General features: G+C 43.3%; 2 protein-coding genes across 5 annotated transcripts; one reads left to right on the top strand and one right to left on the bottom strand.

Annotated features, from left to right (window-relative positions):
• Positions 1 to 2,129: 2,129 nt before the first annotated feature.
• LOC136467156 (uncharacterized) lies at positions 2,130 to 9,370 on the top strand. 2 transcript variants are annotated; one of them, XM_066465743.1, is made up of 9 exons: positions 2,130 to 2,520; positions 2,664 to 3,107; positions 3,326 to 3,401; positions 3,544 to 3,619; positions 3,951 to 4,034; positions 5,509 to 5,630; positions 7,019 to 7,262; positions 8,046 to 8,109; positions 8,472 to 9,370. In XM_066465743.1, exons 2-9 carry the CDS (start codon positions 2,711 to 2,713, stop codon positions 8,996 to 8,998), a joined length of 1,590 nt encoding a protein of 529 aa, XP_066321840.1. In that variant the 5' UTR covers positions 2,130 to 2,520; positions 2,664 to 2,710; the 3' UTR covers positions 8,999 to 9,370. The 2 variants fall into 2 exon arrangements, with proteins under 2 accessions (XP_066321840.1, XP_066321841.1); XM_066465744.1 differs by having other exon boundaries at positions 2,131 to 2,520; positions 7,022 to 7,262.
• A 516-nt stretch (positions 9,371 to 9,886) lies between these two features.
• Positions 9,887 to 12,241, bottom strand: LOC136467157 (monooxygenase 1-like). 3 transcript variants are annotated; one of them, XM_066465745.1, is made up of 6 exons: positions 11,883 to 12,241; positions 11,414 to 11,560; positions 11,245 to 11,301; positions 10,969 to 11,134; positions 10,634 to 10,862; positions 9,887 to 10,553 (listed from the first exon to the last, which is right to left on the bottom strand). In XM_066465745.1, the coding sequence occupies exons 1-6, from the start codon at positions 11,960 to 11,962 to the stop codon at positions 10,006 to 10,008; spliced, it is 1,227 nt and encodes a 408-aa protein (XP_066321842.1). In that variant the 5' UTR covers positions 11,963 to 12,241; the 3' UTR covers positions 9,887 to 10,005. The 3 variants fall into 3 exon arrangements, with proteins under 3 accessions (XP_066321842.1, XP_066321843.1, XP_066321844.1); XM_066465746.1 differs by having other exon boundaries at positions 9,887 to 10,550; positions 11,883 to 12,235; XM_066465747.1 differs by lacking the exon at positions 11,414 to 11,560 and having other exon boundaries at positions 11,883 to 12,229.
• Between the last annotated feature and the right edge of the window lie 11,944 nt (positions 12,242 to 24,185).

Raw genomic sequence — 24,185 nt, forward strand, 5'->3', positions numbered from 1 at the left:
GTAATCAAATGATGAACACAATGATTTTTACCGAGGTTCATTTGCTTGCCGGCAAGCTAGTCCTCGTTGTGGCGATTCACTCACTTGGAGGTTCACGCGCTAATTGGATTCACACGCCAAACCCTCAATAGGGTGCCGCACAACCAACACAAGATGAGGATCACACAAGCCATGAGCAATCCACTAAAGTACCTTTTGGCTCTCTACCCAGGAAAGGTCAAGAACCCCTCACAATTACCATGATCGGAGCCGGAGATAATCACCAACTTCCGCTCAACAATCCTCGCTGCTCCAAGCCGTCTAGGTGGCGGCAACCACCAAGAGTAACAAGCGAAATCCGCAGCAAAACACAAACACCAAGTGCCTCTAGATATAAACACTCAAGCAATGCAGTTGGATTCTCTCCCAATCTCACAAAGATGAAGAATCAATGATGGAGATGAATGGGGGGGCTTTGGCTAAGCTCACAATGTTACTATATCAATGAAAATGGCCAAAGGTGTGAGCTTCAACCGACCATGGGGCTTAAATAGAAGCCCCCACGAAATAGAGCCGTTGTACCCCTTCACTGGACACAACGCGGGGTGACCGGACGCTACGGTCGGTCACATGATACACGTCACGTGTCCCCTGCTTCAAATACTGTTCGTCAGATTTTAACGGTCATCTGTTGATCGGACGCAGCGCACAAACTGACCGGACGCTGAGCCTCCAGCGTCCGATCGTTTCTAGTAATGTTCCAGAAATGATTTTTTTCGACCGGACACATCCGGTTATGCTTGATCGGATCCTGCAAGTGTCCGGTCACTCAGTGACTTTTCTCTGCGCTGCCCAACAACAGGACCAGACGCTGGACCTCAGCGTCCGGTCAGTCCAAGACCTAGCGTCCGGTCGACGCTGACGTCTACGCTGCCACACTTGACCGGACGCACCGGTCCATCTAAGACCAGCGTCCGGTCACTCAGTGACCAGCAAGATTAACTTCTTTTCACCTTTAACTTCTTCACCCTTGCTCAAATGTGCCAACCACCAAGTGTATCATCTTATGCACATGTGTTAGCATATTTTCACAGACATTTTCAAGGGTGTTAGCATTCCACTAGATTCTAAATGCATATGCAATGAGTTAGAGCATCTAGTGGCACTTTGATAACCGTATTTCGATACGAGTTTCACCCCTCTTAATAGTACGGCTATCAAACCTAAATGTGATCACACTCTCTAAGTGTCTTGATCACCAAAATAAATAGCTCCTATGGTTTATATCTTTGCCTTGAGCTTTTTGTTTTTCTCTTTCTTCTTTCTAAGTACAAACACTTGATCATCATCATATCATGATCTTCATTTGCTTCACCACTTGGAATATGCTATCTATGTTATGATCACTTGATAAACTAGGTTAGCACTTAGGGTTTCATTAATTCACCAAAACCAAACTAGAGCTTTCAATCTCTCATTTTTTGGTAATTGATGACTACCCTTTCATAAAGATATGAATTAAAATTCAATTAAATCCATGTTGCTTGTCCAAACATATTTACTATGTGTAAAAGGATATGGACAAGTTTCATGAACCCCATATGGTAGTAATTGCCTCCCTACATATGTGCTAAGAGTTTGGATTGTAGCTTGCATATATGCTTAGATAGAAAATATAGGAGACAATGTCTACCAAATGATGCTAAGGTGTAAAAGATGGATCTTTAAAGCGTGATACCAATCGGAGTGCATCATTATACCATCCTTAGCATAATGGTTAGCTTGATACCACTTGGAAATACATGGAAATGAAATCATTAGATATCCTATGCATGCTAATTTTTAATTTTATCATTCAAACCTACAACTAGCATACACCACATAAACATGGATATTAAAATTTAAAACTTATGTCATGCAAGCAAACATATGAAATGCACATTCAAATGCACCATACAAGTTCATGAGCTTGCTCCTCCTACTTATGTGCTCAAAGTTTTAATTTATTCATTTCCTTTATCATATTTCTCTTCCTATATCAAATTCTCCTTTTTTTTGTCTTTTTCATTATTTTTGTACATTATTTCTCCTCCTTTATTATCAATGATCATAGAAACTTAAATTATAGATATGTTAAGATTATCGATGTAATGGGGTGAGGATCATTTTGGTCCAATATCGCGACTCGCGTGAGTCAGACGAGGCCGTGACGACCTGGGAGCGCCGCCGCCCGAGCATCCTCCCGCTGCCGCCGACGCCCGCCGCCGGCCGGGTCCCGCTGCGCCGGCCAGCGCCCGCCACCTCCTCCGCCTCGTCCTCCCTACCCCGGCCGCCCTGTCCCGCCGGACGCCGCCATCCTCCACCGGACAAGCCTCGACGCTGGCGCGAGCGAGCTACGGGGACAGCACTGGCCGCACGCGCGGGGCAAGCCCGGTGAGCTACAGCCCTCGTGGGTTTTTTCTTTCCTGGTTGCGACGACTGGACGAACGCCGCCGGCCCTCCGCCAGGTCTCCGTCGGCCCCTGCGACGAGCACCCACAAGGTATGCCTTCCCTTCCTTTCCCTTCCCTTCCCTTCGTGCTGTGCGAAACCGAGCACCCAATAAACTCTCCCTGGTTTCGGAGTCAAACCCTAACGTAAGTGCATTCGATTGATATAATTACGAGTATATACTGTTCGCTGCAGATTCGGTCCGGAATGTTGAATGCATAGTGTATTTGCCCCACAAAGAAATGGCATCAGACGAGTTCATCAGCCTTGAGGCACCTTGCGAGGCTGATGCGAAAGATGAAGGGGGAGACATTCAGGTTAAAGCTCCTGATGTGAATGGGGCGGAGCCTCTCGCATCTGAACTCCAACCAGAAGGGGAATCTGGTGTTGTGGGCAGTAATCCCAAGCCATCTGCTGGGAACCTGGATCTTGAAGAGGGGCAAGTAGAAGATATGGACATCGCGGATGATGACATAGTGGTTGGAAAGGATCAGTTATCAGATGCTTCCATTCAGCCCCAGACCAGCGTTCTTGCAGTTGTACAGACTGTGATTGGTTTTGAGGTCAAGCTGAACAAGGGCGACGGGACTGAAAGTGCACCAATTTATGAGTCAAACAGCATCTCTGATGAAGAAAGTCGTATCCTATTGAATGGAATATTATGTATTTCTGTTAATATAATTCTGCAGCTGCATGTGTCTATGTTTTCTGAAGATTCTTTTGTTTTCATTGAATCCTGGGAACTGTACTTGCATAAGAAGCAGACTCTCTACTTGTACTCCTGGGACCCTAAAACATGTTATTGCAACTTGGGGGAGATTTATAGCTGTTGTTGTTCCTTGATATGTCATTTTTAGCCTCGAGAGGAGTTAAAAGAGCCCGTGTGGAATCAAAGGAGCCTTCTATTCGTGTCATCTACACTGACTTGACAAGGTTAATTACAAGATGCTTTCCATTCTCACTATAATAACAATGGTATCATATGGCATTTTGTGGTAGCAACTTTCATGCTCCAGAAAATATTTTTAAACCATTTGGTTATGTTTTTAATAGTATTGGTATCTTAATATCTCAGGGAAAGCAAAAGAAAGCTTATGCAACTGATGCAACAATGGTCTGAATGGCAGACCAGAGGGCAGCACCATTTGAAGGTACTGTTCCCTACAATTATATATGCTTCTAATGTATGTGCCTCCATTCATTTTTATTTGTTTGTCCTTAGTCTTTGACAGTGCCATAGATGAGTTTAGCTGTTTCTACTGTGGGAATATGGGGGAGTAGAAATAAAGGAACATAACAGGACTTGTTCCAGTTCTTGCAATTTTGAAGCCTTCTTACTCGCTCAATTGTTTCTTTGCAGCGATTCAGTATTGTCCTTTTAACCTATCAGTACAAGAAGATAATGCATTCAGAAAGAATTATTTAGAAATGATAGAATTGAAGCTTATTTTGTGATATTTATTTTCCTTCTGGAAATAACAGGAAGCTGTGGAAGGGACCTTAGAAAGTGGTGAAGAGACTTATTATCCAGCATTACATGTTGGTTCAGAGAAATCTTGTGCTGTGGTATGTATGTCATTATGTTGAAATTGACCTGGCCATGTCCAGAAACAATAATATACGATTACTTTGAATATGTCATTGGTGATTTATTTTGTGTTGTCTTCCTTTTTTTCTCATTATGCTTTGGCTTCAGATGGATGTTATTTGGACATTAGCATGACCTTCGACATACAACCTATCTTAATTATTTGTGATCTAAGAAACTAAATGTAGAGGTGGTCATACTTTTTGACTTTTGAAGACTGCATGCATTTTAGTTTCCATTTTTTTCTATATCTATAACAAAAAAAACTACAACTATTTTGACTTTTGAAGACTGTTTTCTATAACAGAAAACTTTTTTTTTAAAAAAAAGCAAAGTTTAAAAATCTACTACTATTTTTGACGCATGTTGCAGGAAGCAACTTCTGGAATGGGCTCCGGAAGTTGTAATTTCTTGCAACATGTGTCAAAATAGCTATAGGTACTCTAGAAAATTCTAATTGATTGACGTGAGAACTAAGATCAACTCCAAGAGTCTCTCTAGACTTCAATCTCTATCTCTATTTGGAGAGCCATCCCATGAATATTCTCTTTATATATATGTCTCCAATGGACTTTCTAAGTTTCGTTATCTATACTACAATGCCTTGTCATAATTTTTCTTGTGAAAATTTGATGATAGAACTACCATATATTGAATTTATAGAGTGATTTAGCCTCTTCATTAGTGGAGAGCGAGAAGGGTGGTTCTGGAGAGTGGAAAGAGTGGTTTACAAAGTCTATTGGAGCCTGATTTTTTATTTTGTTTTGGAATTATGTAATTTGTGATAAAAAGCCATGTAGAGAGCCTCTTAGAGATGCTCTAATGTATTCTTGCCTTCTACGTTTTCCCATTTGCCTTTTTTTATGTTTCTTCTTTCCATTGCCAAGGTATTCTTATTCTTTGTAAGCTAACTCTTGCCTTAGCTACCTGCTAAGGTGAGGATGTCCTTTATTGGCATCTGATAGTGCATCTAACTGTGCTAATTTGAAAATTTTCCCATGTATAAACCTTAAGTTTGCAGTAGGGACTTGCATGTTTTTGGTCCTTGATCCGTCTTCTTACTATTTATTTGGTGACATTAGCCCCTTTAGATACACTTTGATCCTTTGAGGACATGTTGGAAATTAAATCAATCTTATCCCTTCCCAGAATGGCAAATATGCTACAACTGTGTTCGTATTCAACAGTAATAAACTTTGGAATCTGAATCCAGTGTTTGTTCCCACTTGCAGCCATATGCTTTTATTATTTTTCCTTTGAAACACATTGTTTTAGTACCATATATTCTAACATGGGCATAGTCTCCTGTCCTTTGTTACTGATATGTATCTAACATTTGATGTAATCTTTAGACAATTGGCTGTATGATTCATTTCTGCTTTTCGTGGGATACTTAACTGGAATATAGTTATTCACCTTGTTTTGTTTTCTTATTTTTCTTATCCTGACAAGTCATTTTGGGTGGATAACCAAGCAAGGGAAAGTGATACCGTAGATGATGATTCTGTTCCACTGTATGATCGAGAGTTTACCTTGGGCTCGACTCCTCTGGGTGATTCATCAAACACTGAAAGGTAGAGGTTATTATATTAAGAGTAAAATTCACGGGTGATCTCTAAACTTGCACGGTGGTATCATCTGGGTTCCTAGCTCTTGCATTTTGATTTATGGGTCCCTAAACTTGTATGACAGTGTCATTTGGGTCTCCAACTCTCGAATATTGATATTTGAGTCCTAAAACTTATATGGCGGTGTTGTCTAGGCCCCTGAACTTGCACATCAACATACATATGACACTAATGTGGCATGCTAATTATGTGTTGACATGCAAGTTTAGGGACCTAGATGACACCACTATACAAGTTCTAGGACTCAAAAATGAAAATTCGAGAGCTGGGGATCCAGATGACATTGTCATACAAGTTTAGGGACCCATAAATCAAGATTTGAGAGTTAGGGACTCAGATAGCACCGCCATGCAAGTTTAGGGTCCACTGGTGAATTTTACTCTTATTATTAACTGCTTTGTGTATATCTGTACTGTCCTTAGTCGTTTTGATATTGCCTGACGTGTAAAGAAAACTTTGGAGCTTGTCAGTTATCTTATGTAATGATGCATGAAAATGTTCTACTTCCACATGAATTAGGGATTTTCCTGCATTCCATTTAGGGGCTTCAATCATTGTCAATTTTTTAGATATTTACTGTCTCGATATTCATCAATCAACCATTTTCATATGTGTATCTTAATATATCTGCTTATTGCTAGCCAAAGACACAGGTATTTGGGGCAGATTTTCTCTATTACTTAGCCATGCCACAAACCATGGCAGGATTTGATACATATAGGAGTAGCAAACTTGCAACTTAAGAAAGGATTACAGCATATTCTAAGTAGATGCTAAAGCAAGATAAGAAGATAAGGTGCTGACATATGCACCAACCACCCCTAAGATAAGCATCCTAGATAGATAAGCACAAGAGTTATAGAGGTCAATCACTTATGCTATTGTCTCAAATTTATCCCTGCAATTATTTAGAGGAAATATCTTGGCAGTATTAATGTATATGCACTCAGACTCAATAGGCTAATGGATAAATTGTCCCTCATTTGCTTATCTTGTGGCAAGTCTGGGTGCCTTGTTATTAATTAGTTGTAACTCACCGTTATTGTTTACTAGATATAAATTACAAAATTATGCCAGAAATGGTCCTTTAACAGCTGATAATAGTTCATGTGGCAGTATCTTGTTCTCCCATTGTCTGGCTATAATACTTAAAATTCGTGTGCTTAGTTTTTTTTGTTCTGGCACTGTCTGTTTGTTCTGGCATTTTGTTATTATTCTTCCAAAGATAGACTTCCATTTTTGGCTTTTGACAACCGTTCTCAATTTCTCATTGTTAATGTTATAATTACATTTTCACTTGGACCAACAACTGATGTACCCTGTTTCTCTGACAGCAGGGCGGATAAGGACGATTCACGCTGCTTCAATTGTGGTTCTTATAGCCATGCTTTGAAGGATTGCCCAAAGCCTCGGGACAACGTCGCAATTAGCAATGCCCGAAAGCAGCATAATTTGAAAAGAAACCAATCTAATGTGAACCGTGTGCAAAATCGATACTACCAGAAAACGCCTGGCAAATTTGATGATCTGAAAGCTGGAGTACTGGGACCTGAAACTAGACAGTGCTTGGGGATCGGGGTAATGACTATATCAGTTGCAGTCTAAGTTTGAACATCCTGATTTCACTGATAATATGGTTATGTTTGACTTGTCAACCAGTGCGAATAAGTATTCTGATGCATTTACAGTGAGATAAAAATGACATTTATTTGCATTCCTGTTAGCAATGAAATTATACTACATTTTAGCATTCATGAGATGAAAATCATTAGTTACTCTCAGTACATGACCCATGAGAGTTCGGTTAGTTTTGCACATCATGTTTGTACACTTAATGAAATAGCATATATGTGTTGAAATAGCAACTTTTGTCTATTCAAGTGTCGTGTTTATTGTGTGGATAGCTGCATGAGGTTCCTGTTGTTCAAGGTTAAGTAATTTTGTGGAGTGAAATACCCTTTGTCTTCTTTACCATCAACCATGATTAATAGATTTCCATGTCCATACTTGAAAGATCCAGATCATGTTTATATGCAACTAAATGCATTTGTTGTGTTGGCCTGCTGGTATAACATTTGCAATAAGCTTTTCCTAGTCACTTTCCTGTTAGCAAATGACGCAAGAAGCCTCAACAAAGTGGTAATAACACTGCAAAGTTAAGACTTGTTGTCGCACTTGATCTGGTAGCCCTCTGAGCAGACATTCATTTTGCTACAGGAGTACTAGTCCTATGTGTTTTTCATTTTTATTTTTGGGATCGAATGATCTCTCATGCTGAACAAATAATTGACTTAACTCTACAAAGTTTATTTTGAATTCAGAATGGTAGAATCACATTGTAAGATTAACTATTTTTTGCAGGAAAATGATCCCCCTCCTTGGCTGCATAGAATGCGTGAGTTAGGGTATCCTCCGGGCTACCTAGGTAAGCTTAACTTCAGTATACATTTTAATATTTGCAGAGTATGCAAACTTTCTTTTTCTGATGTTCATAGTTTGGACTACTCTAGTTAAAAGGAAAACCACAAAGTTGCATTGGGTTAGTTCTTTAAACCATTTTTTTACTAGGCCTGTTCAACCAATCAATTATATACATCATTTTATCTTACACGCACCTGCAATCCAATTAGCTTCATTCCTAGATGGAAATCATACAGTGAACAGCATCACCATCAGGATGGCATGTGAATTCAAAGTGTGTGTATATTTGTTTACATTAGGCATCGCATAAGTTTTATAGCAGATGTTTTCATCATGATATTGTTGCTCACTGATTGTGCTTTTTAGATGTGGTTGACGATGAAGATAAACCTTCGGGTATCACCATATTTGGAGATGGTGAGGTGAAACTAGAGTACGAGGAGGGAGAGCTTTCAGAGCAAGCCGAGGCATCCCCACCTAAGAAAAGGATGACAGTGGAATTCCCTGGAATAAACGCCCCCATCCCAGAGAATGGTGACCATTGGCTGTGGGGTAGCGCCCCGCCTCAGTCCTCAGGCCGCTACCACTCATTGGATTCAAGGGACTACCGTGATAGAGGACCTCCTGGTGCTGATCATTATTCATCGAGATACCATTCCCACGATTATGGGTCTTTGAGCCCAAGCTTAGGGAGGTCACACTCAGACAGGGGGTGGAGAAGCCCACCTCGTTATGATAATCTGCCAGCAGACGATGGTTCCTGGACCCCGCACTCATACCCCAGCAGGCAGTACTCGGGCCACTACAGCTCGAGCTCTGAGATGTCGTCACGCCATTCCAGGGATAGAGACAGAGACAGGCATGACAGCAGGCACTACCACCACCGCAGATGAGTCAAGCCTGCAGCTGATTTGTATCATATCCTTTTGCTGAAGAATCCTATACCTGACGCCTTTGATCTGACGTAGCAGCAGTCCTGTTACAGTTTCTGAAGTTTCAAATTTTCCTTCCAATATATTTTTGCAGCACTGCTCCCAAATCCATGGCAGGCGGTGGCCTTGTCTCATCTGGTACCTGATTGAGCTCTGCTTCTGTGTTGTATGTCGCCTTTCTCGCATCTACTACTCGCTCATTTCTTGACAGTTATGGCATATACCGTGGAATGTAAATCTTAATCCTGTTATGGGCAAAAGAAAAGATGGATTCATGAATGTAAAAGCATGGTAGCAAGATTATACCTAAACTGAGACTGAAGATTCTAGCTACTGCTCGCCTATTATTGTCAGAGCTCTTTAAGAGCTTTGGCTAGCTAGATTTTTTCCCCGTCTGCTAATGCTTGTGCTTGCCTTGCTCGGATCAAGCATTCTTTATTCATGCTGTGCTTTTAGGCTGACAATTCATTGTAGTGGTAGGCAGCAGAGTATGTTGACAGTGACAAGTTAGCACTTTCTTTTCTTAAGCTATGCTCTTGCTTGCTGGTCTTTTGCTGATCACATACATGCGACTGCGAGTATGGTGATTGTGGGGAGGGGCGATGGACCCTCCTGTTTGTTGGTTGTATAGGGTCATGACATTTTTTTGGGTAGGTTCCTAGGTGTCAGTCGCTCGGAACAAAAGGTCGCTATGGCAGCGTTGACCATGGCCAACGCCCCGATTTAAGAGTACATGACCACATGTGGAGGGCGATGAGGTCGACCATGGCCATGGGGGATGCGGTCCATGGATTGGCGCCCAGCAGATAGCTCTACCTGCTGGTGGTAGATGGTGATAGTGCTAGCAGATAGCAACGAACATGCACACGCTTGGTAGTACTCAAACTTACAAAATTACGGTAGTAATATAAATGTTATGCTATGAATATTTTGGGTAAACAAACTGAGATACTGGAGGTGGTAGCTAGCTAGAGGCGACCACAGTCATAGTAAGCATGCCTAAGCGACTTGCTCCCCAAGAGAATGAGCACGGCGACGCAGGCCAGCTTGGCGATTGGAGACGGCGAGCGTACCAGCAGCGCCCCCATGATGAAGGACTCGAGGGACAGCAACGCCACCCGCGGCCTCCTCTCCCTGATGTACTCCCCGATCGCCTTGCCGATCATCTTCTCGCGTGCCGAGGCCGGGGCGTCCTTCCCAGCACCGTCAGCGTCTTCCACGGCCCGCGCCAGCGACCGCGCGAGCACGACGGCGTCCTCCAGCCCCGCTGAGCCGCCCTGGCCGATGAATGGGCCCATGGCGTGCATCGCGTCGCCGGCCACGGTCACGGTGCCCTTCTGGAAGCTGCCGAAGATGACCTCCCACGGCGGACGGTACCAGAACTCCGTGACGAAGTTGAGCGACTCCGGGTCCGAGTCGCGGACGATGTCGATGATCTCGGCGGGGCATTCTACGTCCTGCATCTCCTTTAGCGCGACATCCCTCACTTTCTTCAAGTCCTTGGTGCTGACATCTGCTGGCTCATTCATGACATCATCAGGCAGGCACTCGTTGTTTTATGAAGAAATGGACCAGGTTGTCCGTGAGGGTGAATACCTGTCGGAGGTTTGGGCATTGTTATGAAGAAATGGACCAGGTTGTCGGTGATTGTTAATCGCCCGATGAAGAAATCTCCGACTCGTAGGCGCAGGAACTCGTTCTCGAAAGAATGCCCATGCGGAAACCATGTGAACCCCCGGAGCACTGCGCGTGGGATGGTTCTCACCGGAGACAGTCCAAGATACTTAGCCACCACGGAGTAGGTGCCCTCGCACCCGATCAGGACCTGAATTTTGATTTGGCAGAGTTTAATCTCAGGCAGAGAATAATATTGGAGATGATCATCAACTAATGCGTCGGACTGGGACGTCTGTCTGCAACTGCAAGTTTACCTTGGCCTTCATGGTAGTACCATCCGCCATTGTAAGGACGGCGCCATGGCTGCTGGGATCCGCATCGATGGCAGCAATGCGGCAGCCGAAGCGGATCATCCCTGCAGGTATGTCCTTGGCCAGTGCCTCGATCAGGTCCTTTCTGTTTAAGCATCGGAGCTCCGTCCTGGAGTATCAAGAAAGAAATCAATCAGATTGCATGCATGCTCATGCATTGCTGCTTGGTTAAGCGTATCAGGACAGGAAGGCAGCATGAGCAACTCCTTGAGTACTAACCTTACTGGAACCTTTTCTCGGCTGGTTCTGTCTCCCTGCTGCCACACGTCATGATACCTGAAATTGTTGCCCATTTAATTTGCGAGTGCATTGTCGGTGGTCAAATCAAGCGATACAGATTCCTAATTTTTGAAGTCTGGTATGTAGTAAATGAAGCAAGGATATATACACGGTGATAAGATGGGCAGTCTCCCTGAGCTCTGCAGCGACGCCAAGCTGCTCCAGGACTCGCCATCCGTTGGCGTGGACGCCGATGCCCGCGCCATCTGCTCGCAAACTCGTAGACTTCTCCAAAACAAGACTAGCAATCCCTTTCCTGGGTGCGTGCAAGTCATCAGCAGTCACTCAACATCGCCCGTACCTTCAGAACTCGAAACTTTGATACAAGGACGCCACGATTTCATTTGACCACTGATATACAATACTGACGACTCTGAAATGATAGTGTTTTCAGTGAAATAAACGTCTTCGTGTAGGCAGGTAGTGGAGGCATCCAGAAGCGTCAACAACAAAAAAGACAGTCACTAGAACTACCCCTACTCACTGGTAAATAATCGCAGTGTCGTTTATCAGCAACGATGCTACTTAGTAGTAGTTAATTTAACTAACGAACGAGCAGGAGGAGCAAATGAACTCACCGGTGAAGAGCAAGAGCGGTGGCTAGGCCGCAGATGCCGCCGCCGACGATGACGATGCTATGGCCCTCCGCCTCCGCCATGCCTACTTCTACTTGGTCCGTCGTCCGTGTGGGCGTCTGCTCCTTTGCTTCCTTCCTCCTCTTCCGTGGGCAGGGGCAGGCATCTACTTATGGACGAAGCAATCCAGCGCACTGCAAGCCTTCTCAACCCCCACGTTGTCATCATCATCGTTGAATTGAATGAATGGAAACGAAACGGAAGCTGCGCATGCCCAGATCAGGCGCCACCGCCACATGTGCGGCGAGCCGGCGACACGTGCCGTAGCCTGCCGCGCCACTTCTTGTGCCATGGCCCATGGGGGACACGGTTCTGATGAGTGGCGTCGACTCTCGTCTGCGGTCTGCCCGTTGCCGATTCATCTCTTGTCCCACGTGAGCAGAGACACAGTTGACAGGTGGAGGTTCGGCGGTGGCACTGTGGCAGGAATGGATGTGCAACGACAGCCGTGACGCCAGCGCCCGATGCTCTCTCCTCTCCGTCTGCACCGCTCAGACCTCACATCCAGTGACGAAGCCAGAAATTTTTTTTGAAGGGGCTGAATAAAAGAATAGAGGTTTTTTTATTTTCTCTTAACCTTAGTCCCTCCTATCTAATACATGTATGCATAAAATTTTAAAGGAAAACTTAGGGGAACTCCACGTGCTCAGGATGGATATGGGGGCTGAAGCCCCCCTAGCCCCACCGCTGGCTTCGTCGCTGATTAGAACTATGTAGAAGGCAATATGTTTTGCTGTTTATATGAAACTATATCTATATAATTGGGAAATAGTATTGGGCACCTAATTATATCACTCTGTGAATGTTGACAGCAATACTAAATTATGGATGAGCGTGATTGGATGTATAGTGGTTGGAAGCGTGGTAGACCAACATGTGATTGGGTTCAGCATACAAATCAGTTCCTGGATTTTGCATTCTCTAATCAGTCTGTAGTACAAGAGGGTACCATAAAATGCCCTTGTACTGTGTGTAGGAATTATTTTCGGCACAAAAGGGGCCAGGTAGAGCTGCATTTATGTCAAAATGTGGAGTCAGAGCTATTTCATCCGCTAGCTAGCTTTGTTGCTGATACGTACCGTACGCATGCATGCATGGATTGAATACCTATCTATCGCCTACTGTTGAGGGTGGCAGTTTAGCCTGTTTTTTTATGCTCTTTGTTTTTGCTGATTTGGATGCACTTCTTTTTGGGATCGACTCAGCATGATCGTCTGCATTGTCTTATTATGAATAGATAGCCTGTCCCCGAGGTAAATAGAAACTGACACTATACTCAATATGACCACTAAAATATATACTTAGGGTGAATCTAGTATATATCGTTGTTGGAGCATTGCTAACACAACTCATGCATGCTTAAGGACATAGCATCTCCTATATATGCTATATAAGCTGAAATGAATTTTTACTTACAAGTAGTATTCAATAATGAAATACAACAACAAACCATGATAAAGCTCAATATAATTATATGTATATAAACAAACTCATAATTTGGTAGCAACTTCTCAAGTACCTTGCTCGAAATTAAACCATTCCAATTAATATTGTTCATATGATAGGATAACTAGATTGGAAAATTAGTTAAGAAGCTAAGATTGAGTCGATAACCTCATCACCTCGATATAAACTGAATGAATTTATGAAATTGACAAGAGGGTCAAATCGTTTTAAGATAGTTTCTATCTTGACAGAAACATGTTTCAGGGTTCTTTCCCTTCATCCTTCAGCAGCATGAAAGCACTGTTGGACCTTAATCTGTCCCATAACAATTTTTCTGGCCCAGTGCCACAATTCATCGATCAGAGGTCGGATAGTTCATGTGATCTTTTTTTAGAGGTAGCTTTGCACGTTCCTGTGCGTGCGTCCTTTCTGGAGAAGGTCGGAGAGTAGCCCCTCGTCGCTGTGCGTGTACTGTCCGTGCTTGATTTTGGTTGGTCAAAAGCTTGCTTGATGCTTCCGTGAAATACCAAATCAATCATTGGCTATATATTTACTGGAAGTGTTATATTACTTCATTTTGATTAGAGTAGTATGCATGGTTGAGAACTTATCTCCATCTATACCTCTCTCTCTCTCTCTCTCTCTGGTGTGTGCGTAGCAGTAGCAAGGCTGCTCGGCCAAGCCTGCTGATCCGCCAGGCCATCCAGGCAAATCGGCCAAGTTTTTTGTGCAGCAGCATCATCTCCTTCCTGTGCTGTGCGTTGCCTTGTGAAGACTAATTTTTTGATTGCAGCTCTTGGAATTTTCAGTCCAGCAAGTTGTTTCGTTCGTATCTTCCGCGTTTGAGCTCTTGGAATCTCCTTCCAGTTTGACTTACTAAGTGGCTCTTGCTATACTACTATCCTACTACTCCTCTACTACTCTCAACTGCACTACTAAGTGGCTCTGCTCATGTACTACTCCTGCTATACTACTGTTCTACTACTACTCAACTACTCTCTACTCTACTACTACTGAACTACTCTCTACTCTACTACTACTCTACTGCTATACTATTGTCCTACTACTGTCCTAGACTACTCTACTGAATTACTACTACTCTACTTGCTACTGCTAGCTACTCCTACTACTACTAGCTGGCTGCTATTCTACTCTCTTCCCTAGCTGCTGGGTGCTACTCTACTCACTTCCCTATACTACTAAGTGGCTGCTACTAAGTGGCTCACTTCTACTACTCTATCTACGACTACTACTGTATCTAAGTGGCTGTTGCTCTTAACTACTGGCTGCTACACTTCTCTACTCCTCCTCTACTCTACTCCTCTACTATTACTCTATCTACTATTACTCCTCTACTCTAATCCATTATTTACCACATCTAAGTTACCAGATTTTGATCTGCATGGGTCTTCCAACCATGTGGCAGCAGTCAACTATTTTTTGGCTATTTTTCCTATCCTCTATGTTTGGGAAGTAGCAGCTGCTTTTTTTACACCTTTTCCTCTCTATGTTTGTTAAGCAGTTGTTGCTTTTTTTTTGCCAAACCTCCCCTCTCCTCTCCTCTCCTTTGTTTTGCCGATGAGGAAATTGTCTAAGTCCATACATTATATGGAATATGAGCCGATGATCAAGAACTTGTGAGGAACTTGACATCATTAGCAGCCGTCCCTACGTTACCTTCTCTCTTCTCTATTATGATGCCTTGATGCTCCAAGTTCAAGATCAGATGATGATTGACATGTTTCTGAGGCCTCTACTACTGCTACTACTCGTTTTTTTATATATTGTTGTTTTATAGGACTACTTTGGTTTATAGACCTTTTTGATTTCTTATACCTTCTCACGTACCTCAAGCACACTTTCTTACATCTATTAGAACAAAGCGCGAAATAATATCACGGACACCAGACAGTGCAGCCCAATGCCCCGAGCATGATAAGCAGCCAACCTATGAGGAGCAAGCACTAGAGGACCAGCTTACTCAGGAGCAGTTCGATAACGAGTTAGAAAAGGATTTAGAAGTGATGCTTACTCAGGAGCAGTGTGACGAGGAGGAAGGGGGAGCAGAAGGAAGAGCAGGAGAGGCTGCTGAAGGCGAAGAAGAAGATGATGATGATGATGACTCAGAAGAGGGATATGCAAGTCCCGAGGATCCTTTCCCACATGAAGCCAGAAGGAGGCCAACGGAGGAAGATTTGGACAAGGATTTTGACCCGAACGAGGAGGTAGGGAAAAAGCCTTAGCTTATAAATTTTGCTAAAGCTTTGGTTGTGTTACCTCTGCTAACACTTTGACTTGTCGTATATACAGGTCCCTCCTGAAACTCGGAAAAGACGACGTCGACGTCCGCGACATCTCGTTGGACAAGATGGAGTAGAGGAAAGGAGAGCAGAGGCAACAACCACAGAGACGGATCACGATGCCTCTGCTCCACAACCTCAAGACACAACCACTACTACTAAGCCTAAGAGGAAACGAGGGGATAGAAAAGCAAATTAATATCCAAATAAGGCATGCTATGTGATAATGGAGGTCGGGCCAGTAGGGGAGGTCCTTGAGTCGAAGGAATTAAGAGGACGATTTCGTAATGCGATCGGGGCCCTAGTAAGAGATAAATTGAACCCAGCAATCCCTAACTGGAAAGAGGTACCAGAGAACAAAAAGGATGAACTATGGGATAGGCAGCTGAAGCTCAATTTTAGATTTCTGGAGGGTAAGCACGATCTGATAAAAAAATTGCTTTCAGGATGATGAGAGAGTCATTCCGACGTTGGAGGTCGGAGCTCAACAAGAAGTATATCCAAAAGGGGTTAACTCCCTTCAACGAGTTCGGCAACATAACTCCTAGTCAATGGGAGGAGCTCGTGGCTCAGAAGACTTCACCGGAGGCATTGGAGCTCAGTGCCCATAACACCGAGCTAGCGAAGAGGAACAAACACCACCATCATCTAGGCCCTGGTGGCTACTATGCCAAGGAAGAGTAGTTTAGGAAGATGGACGAAGAGGCCACCACTACTGGGAATATCGATGTGACGAATTTGAAGGTACGCTCAAGGAATTGGATATATGCGAGGAGTACAGAATCATCCAGCGGTAATCTTAAGTTTGATAAGCCAGAGACCCAAGAGGCAGTATCAAGGATACTGAAATATGTTGAAGACAAGGAGAAGGGCTCATTCAATCCTTCCAGAGAGAGAGACGAGTTTAGCCTTGGCTTAGGAAACAAGGAGCACACAGGTCGTACCAGGGGGCTAGAGAAAAGGACGACCTGGAAGCAAGGATTTGAAGAGGATAGGCACAAAAACAAGAAACATGGTAGAGACCGGGAGACTAATCTTGAGCTCCAAGTGAAGACTCTAGTTGCGAAGGTGCTGGAGGAGCAAGGACTGTCTACGGAGCCATGGATATTAATGACGTGGCCGGGAGAACTGACATTAGTTGGTAGCCCTTCAAAAGTTCCTAGCAGCCAAGGTTCCACTATAGCCACAACCCCCGTCGATCGCATATGGGAACCAACTAGTTGCACCTTGGTGTTTCTCAACGGCCGGCAGAACATTGTGATGGAGGTGGTAATGGGTGTGGCACATCCTCCGAGTGGCTTACACCACAATAATAAGATACCGTCGGACTACACTAGGGTTGAGGTGCATACCATGAAGCCCGAGTTAATGCAGTGGAGGATAGACTATGCAACTCCCGAGGGGTTGGTGTTACTCGAAGACGTTATGGGGCAGTTCATCCTCTGGCACAAATGGGACATTATATTGACTGCTTCTTCGCCGCATCCCCCTCTCCCAAATTTGGAGCGAGTTGTTGAGGTCGGGGAGATATTTTCACCGTCTCGTGACCACCACATTTCTGAGATGCCACATTCTTCCCCGCCTCCTAGCGAGCATGTGCCTGATAAGCCACAACCTTCTCCAGCTTGTACCGAGCAAGTGCATGATGAGATGCCGCAGTCTTCTCAACAAGCATAGCCGATACATGAACAACGAGTGCCTCCTGAAGAAGGTGATGCACAAGATGAGGACGTGCCTAAATGGAAACTTCGAAAGAAGCATCCAATCACCATAAGACTAATTTATGTTCCGATGAAAGACGTCTCGTCGGTGTCCAAGTGGTATTCCCATGACCAGTTCAAGCCTGAGAACCAAGTTAAAAAAGTCACATCATGGGGTTCTGAGGAGGTCGTCACTAGCAAACTCCACCAAATAGCAAAGCAGTATCCAAATGTTGATGCCATCAAATGGTCAAAGGATTGCCCAAAAACATATGAAAGAGGCAAGCCCTTCTTACCAAACCGGGACCTCCGGCGCCTACCACTTGGAATGAGAAGGTTCCATGATTGGTACTTGCGTGTTCTCCCAACGAGCATAGACCTCATACAAGCATGCTTCCCCACCGACACATTTGGAAGCCCAGCCGGGAAAATTGTCTTTGACTTCAATGACATGCAGACATGCTTTCACCTCGGAGCAATGAAGATGAATCTAATTCGCACGTGGTGCCTGTAAGTCATTGTCCTTCCGATATGATATGAATGTAATCTTTGAATTTTGTTGTAACTAACCCACGCCGTGATTTGTAGAATGCAAGTGCACATTATCAAACAAATGCCAAGTGTGAAAGCCGGGTATATAGACCCTCAAGCTATAGCACAAACAAATTTTAATTACCCTAAACAGTGGCTACTGGATGCCAAAGAGCTAGCTGCTAGAAAGACTATTCGGGAGAAAGAGCACATCCGTACGGTGAAACTAAGGGAAGAGTCCCTTAAGGTTGTGGCATACATTGCCCTGGCTTTCAAAATTCTCCAACAACACTCTACTATATGGCTACCATACAACTTCGAGTAAGTTCAACTCTATACTTAAAGCTTTGTTCGATATATTTTATTTGATGCAAAAGAGCTTATCTAGTTCTATAATTAAATCCATGCAGCAACCACATGATTTGTATAGGCGTCGATGTCGGGAGGAGCATGGCATGGGTCTTTGATTCAATAGATAGAGACCCGGTGATATACAAAGACTTTATATCGATTCTCAAGACGTATACATATCGATAATCCTCATTAGCTTATATGTTTGTATACATACTTGTAACGTTTACTTTTGGATACTAACAAATTGTATTTGCTAAAATAATTCGAACAGGGCATTTAGGTTCTATGTCACTAAACATCACAGAAGGCATGATCCAGCAAGGAAGGAAAAGCTGGCTATAAAAATACTATGCGCGGTAAGTGTAACTTACTTCTTCAGTACTCCATTACATGGCTGTCAAAAGCATTACTTAATATTTTCATATGCAAAACACACGGTGCCCCAAGTAGAAGCCTGGGAGTGTACATTGTGGACACTATATATGTTCTATGATGAGTAACACCGATGCCTACAGGAGACACCCCTTAAGGGTAAGTTTGAACCTCTTCACCCGTAGTATAAAAACTTCGTACATGGTATGAAATACTAAACCAAAACTTATTCTCTTATAGTGGAAAGAAGAGAAAGAAATGAAAAGAGACCCATACAAGGATGACCAACTCTTAGAGCTCGTCGATGACCTTTGCAACTTCATATTGGACCAGATTGTACACGTCAAAGGCACCTACCATGACCGAGAGTCTGACTTAGGTAGAAATCCTCAGTACCAACACCTTCATGAGACTGAAAGGCTAGCTCTAGGACATTCATAACAATGTGTATGAAATTTGACATTGGTTTTACCTTGTGAATTATGTCAATTTAATGATGGATTATATATATTCTTGTGAATTGGACTTGTAATTATAGTTTATATAATACTCTTGTCCTTGTAGTTTATATAATACTCTTGAGCGAATGCGGTTTGGAACGTTGGTCGCTGGTACTACAGCCGCCCCTACAAATCGATTTGTAGAGACTGTTTGGTAGGGGCGGCTGGCCAAACTGCCCCTACAAATGGTCTTCAGCCGCCCCTACAAAACATTTTTATAGTAGTGGGTCCGACCAATATGGAATCATCCAAACCTAGCTTCGAACATGACTAATTTCTTTGGTTTGTGTCATAGATCGAATTGATCCATCACCAAGACATCGTTCTTCTTGGCCTGCTCCACGAATGCACTTTATAGGACGTACTAGTTCCGCCTCGTGAGATCACCAGACGATACCATTCTCCGTAGCATGAATCCATGACTTAGGACTATACTGCTGTCCAAACAGGTCACAAGCTTCTTCCTTAATCATATCAAACAAGTTATTGATGTGAATAGGTTATGATCTAGCTATTACCAAGGTATAGATCACATGGCATAATAGTTTATGCATTTCATCGTAGGGATATGCATTGCTGCCGGATCCCTACATGTTAATGTCTTCAACTAAAAGCAACCAAATATAATAAATTACTAAGGATAGCATCATCAAAAGGACAAGTACGTACTAGCAAGGACAACATGTTTGAACAATTGAAATGCACTAGCTAGCATGGTCAAACCCAATAGAAAAGCGTGTTATCTTGAGTTCTTGTTCTCAACTAATATAATCTTAAGCTATAGGTAATTAAGATTGACCTACCTCTATTCAAATACTTCATATGATCTGCTTATGAAAATCGTTTCTCAAGCAGATAGATCAATAAGGAACCACACGTGCAGATGTCAATTCCACAATAGGTTCCTTAAATGAACTGCTTATGAAAATAATTTCCAATAAGGTTCAAAAGAAAGAAAAAAAGTTATCACTGATACAAACTTGGGGCTTTATTACTTCCAGGTGCGCGTGCACCCGTTAACATTTCCGTCTGCTCATAGGGTATATTAGTCCATATGGTGCAAAGATGGACTTGAGCTTGGATAAGACAAAGTTTGAGGAATCAACACCTCAAATGAAGATTAAAGAGAAGTATTGAAGACCCTAGAAGACAAGCAAGAATCTCAAGACATCAAGGAAGAAAAGCCCAGACAAAAGGACACGAAGAAATACACTCAGATGAGCACCATAGAAGTTCACCGAAGCTTTCAGGTGTGCACTAGAGCTCTCCCGTGGGGGCACTAGAGCTTTCTAGTGAGGCCCAGTCCGAGACACAATGTGAGGACCCGCCGCGTTAATTTACCTAAATCGAGTGTCATCCACTTGACCAACTCAATTTAAGTAAATCAACATCGTTGACTCCCCTGGAGATATAATCCACATCTCCAATACCATGAACCTGGTTGAGTATCATACCACAATAGCCTCCGTAACTCAAGATCACATCTCATCATCGAAGTATATAACTCAGCGGAAGACATATATTACAAGTCTTGTTGAATATTATGAGTAAATTATACAACATAGGATTAAGTGTAGTGAGAACCAACGACCATCTTACCAATTACATCTACACTAAGTTACACCCTCTCACTAGTAACGGGTGGTCGCCTTGCCCATGGGCGTCATCACCATAGCTCGGACGGCTCCTGCCATAGTCCTTTGCCATCAACGACGAGGTGAAATGGCCGCCGAAGTCCTTTACCTGCAAAACAACTTAACGGCAGCACCGTGAGTATATTACGTACTCGCAGGACTTAATTCCAACAAATAAATATTTGGTGGATGCAAAGGGATTAATAGGTATTTGTACATTTGCATAAAAGCAGGGCGTTTATTAAAAGGATGACATGCTCATGATTCATAATTAATTTAATTAGCAATTATAAGTTCATAACAAGTAGTAATGAATACATAATTAAAGTGATCAACATTATAATTCATCTCATAATCAAGTATTATCATCAAATTCATCATTATGCTACAAAGGGTATAGAAGTAAGAACAACCGGTTCCGTCCCGAGGGACTTCAGGCTTTCAAGACTCTGCAGAGGTGTACAAGTTATACCCGCACGGAAGAACGGGACTAACCACCATACTCGTGCCCGAGTAAGGGTTGCCTCATGTTTCCAACCTTTTACTAGTGAGGCCAAGGGTGCTCACGAACAATTTGGAAGGATACCAAGGTGATGATTTCTCATGCCCCCTTGCGCACCTTAAGGGCACCGATGTAATTCCATCACATCTACACCGCGTCACTCCCCGCGTAAAATCCGTGAGAAAGCCGGTCACCACTAGCTACTTGGCTTACCAGTCTCATACCCGGCATGTGGTCTGTACGGGTGGTTACTAAGACCTGCTATCCCAATGAACAGTCCTTAAGTGCTCCGCGAGCTATGTCACTTGAGATCCCACACTCACAGTGACCTTACCCCTCTCAAGAGTAGAGATTGCCAAAGTGATCATCATAATTATATTTCAAGTTAGGGTTGGTCCTTAGTCATATTTAGACAACTATAAATCAAGTTAATACCCTTGCAAGTTTTTAGTAATTAATTATCCCGGTGAAGCTCCTACTCTCGCGAGAGTGAGTTCCCTTCTCACACTCGACTTCTATCGTTACTAAGCAAATAAGTAATTAAGCGTTCCAATCCTCGTTGAATAGACGAAAGGCTCTAATTAATTAATGAGTGGTTCTAAGTTAATGAAGCAATATTAAGATGTTATTCATATTCAAATGAAATGCATAACTCATAATGAAACAAATAATGAGTATCCAAAGTAGGGTTCATAGTAGTGGGATGCCTACCTGTTGGAAGAGCGAGGTTCCCATAGCTTGGAACATCACTTGACGTCTCTCCAATGTCACGTACCTATATGTATGCTCATGTATGAGATACGCATGGATGCATGAAGTAAATGGAATGAGATGATATGCATTGGTGTTACTTGATTAGAGTCTAACCATATATACTATGTGTCGGTGGCATAGGGTTTATGGGCTGTCGGTATGAATCATCGGATGGTCCGGTGTGACTGTCGAAGCATCCGCTAGTTCAGGGACTTGGTGAATTTTCGAACGCCGAGGTCATCGGACTCTCCGCGATGGGTAGCGGACTCTCTGGTACCGAGTTTGTGCTCTCAGGAAACCTTACTGTTCTCTGTTATAAATCATCGGAACGTTCCGTCGGGACGACGTACCATCCGCCAGATTAGGTCTGTAGGGTACTGGGTTCTGCTAAGTGTTCAGGTCCATCGGAACATTCCGCCAGAGGTGACTGATCGTCTGGTACGAACTAGCTGCTCTCAGATTTCTCTCAAAATCATATTTATTCATCAGCAAACACTCCGGTGAACTTATCAGACACTCCGCTGGCTCAAGTCTGTGGGCTCTCTGTCTCTGAACCATAATTCAACAAACAGTCCGCCAAGCTTGTCGGACCCTCCGGTGAATTATAGTGCGTTCTGTTTAAGTGTAGATAGACATCATCGCTAGTTGACGGACCCTCCGCCATTGAGGTCGGACCCTCCGTCAAATTATAATATGTGAGACATAAAATAAATGCTTAATTGCAATAATGTAATGAGATGATGCACAAAACATGTTTCATAAACAACACATGCTTAAAGAAGGCTAACAAAACAAGTTTCGTAATTTTTGGAGGCCTAAAGATTAAGTTATACATTTAACAAGCAAAAAGGTATTTAATTTTTAGTTAAAAATTAAATTATATTTTTGGTGCCAAAGTCATATTTAGATGATAGACAATATTCTAAGTACCATAGCAAAACTTGTTTCACAATTTTTGGAGTTCAAATGCATCTTCTACGAATTTTACAAGTTTGAGCTGTGTTGCTGTGTGGTTTATTGGACACTCCGCCAAACCAAGGCTGCTCTCGGGTTTGGCTATAATTCAACCGAACCTTCCGATAAACCACGAACAGTGAGCAGTGCAAGATGTTGGAGATGGTGCCCGGGACATCCGGACACCAAATCGAATGCGGTTTGTTTCTATGGCTTTCTAGTGATATAGGGAAGCTTCTCAAGGTGATGGATGTGTCATGCAAGTGCTGTGGGGAGCTCGTCCACCAAGAATGGTGAAAAGCACCATTGGAGGCCATGGAGCTCGGTGGAAAGCTTGCTAGAGTTAGGGGAAGTGAGGGACGAGGGTTGGGGCTTGCTCACCATGGCCTTGGGGTGCTCCAACTACAGCAGTTCGTGTTGGCGAAGCTTGAGGGAGTAGAGAAGGGGATGGGAGAGAGAGAGAAGGCTGGTGGGAGGGGTGTTAGTGTGTGAGAGAGGTGATGACAAGTGGGCCATGGGTGGATGAGAGGGTGACAACACATCACATTGCATGGGATAGGTGTCGGCGACCCAAAAATCGTTACACACAAGTTGGAAGTGTGCATCGCATACTTCCAGTGTGTCACCGGAGCTTAGCACTAGATTTTTTTTTAATCTACTTAGCACTAGAATTTTGCAACAAAGAGGGTGCACAGGTGGTTATGTGGCATAGAGAGCATTGGGCTCTCCCTGTGCATGCATTAGATGATGCACGTACTAGAAGTATATGTGGTATCCAGTGAAGAATTGATCCCCCAAACTATGCACCGGAGGGGGAACTTTTAAATGGTTGGCAATGGCTAGTTGATGTGGCAATATGGGCACCAAAATTATCTGGTGTGACCATGGTACCTTCCTGTGCTCACTGCTTTTGTAGCCAGAGCTTCTAACGTCTAGTTGAGGGTGTTAGGGCTATCTATACCCCTCCCATCATCCATTTGGAGTGTGTTGGAGCTAGTTGAATGCATAGTTGAGTTGAGGTTCATTCATTAGTGTTCTATCCACCAAGAGTGCTTAAGGAAGACTAAGTGATTAGCAGAAGTGCTATGTGTAGTGCTTGGACTAGTTAAAGGTTGTTTTAGCTTTTGCTCTAGGTTTAAGCAGCCTTGTGTTTAGTGAAATTTGCACACCTCAACTATGGGTGCTTTCACACGCCAAGTG

This window comes from Miscanthus floridulus, chromosome 7, assembly GCF_019320115.1.
Source record: "Miscanthus floridulus cultivar M001 chromosome 7, ASM1932011v1, whole genome shotgun sequence".
NCBI classification, from domain to species: Eukaryota; Viridiplantae; Streptophyta; class Magnoliopsida; order Poales; family Poaceae; genus Miscanthus; species Miscanthus floridulus.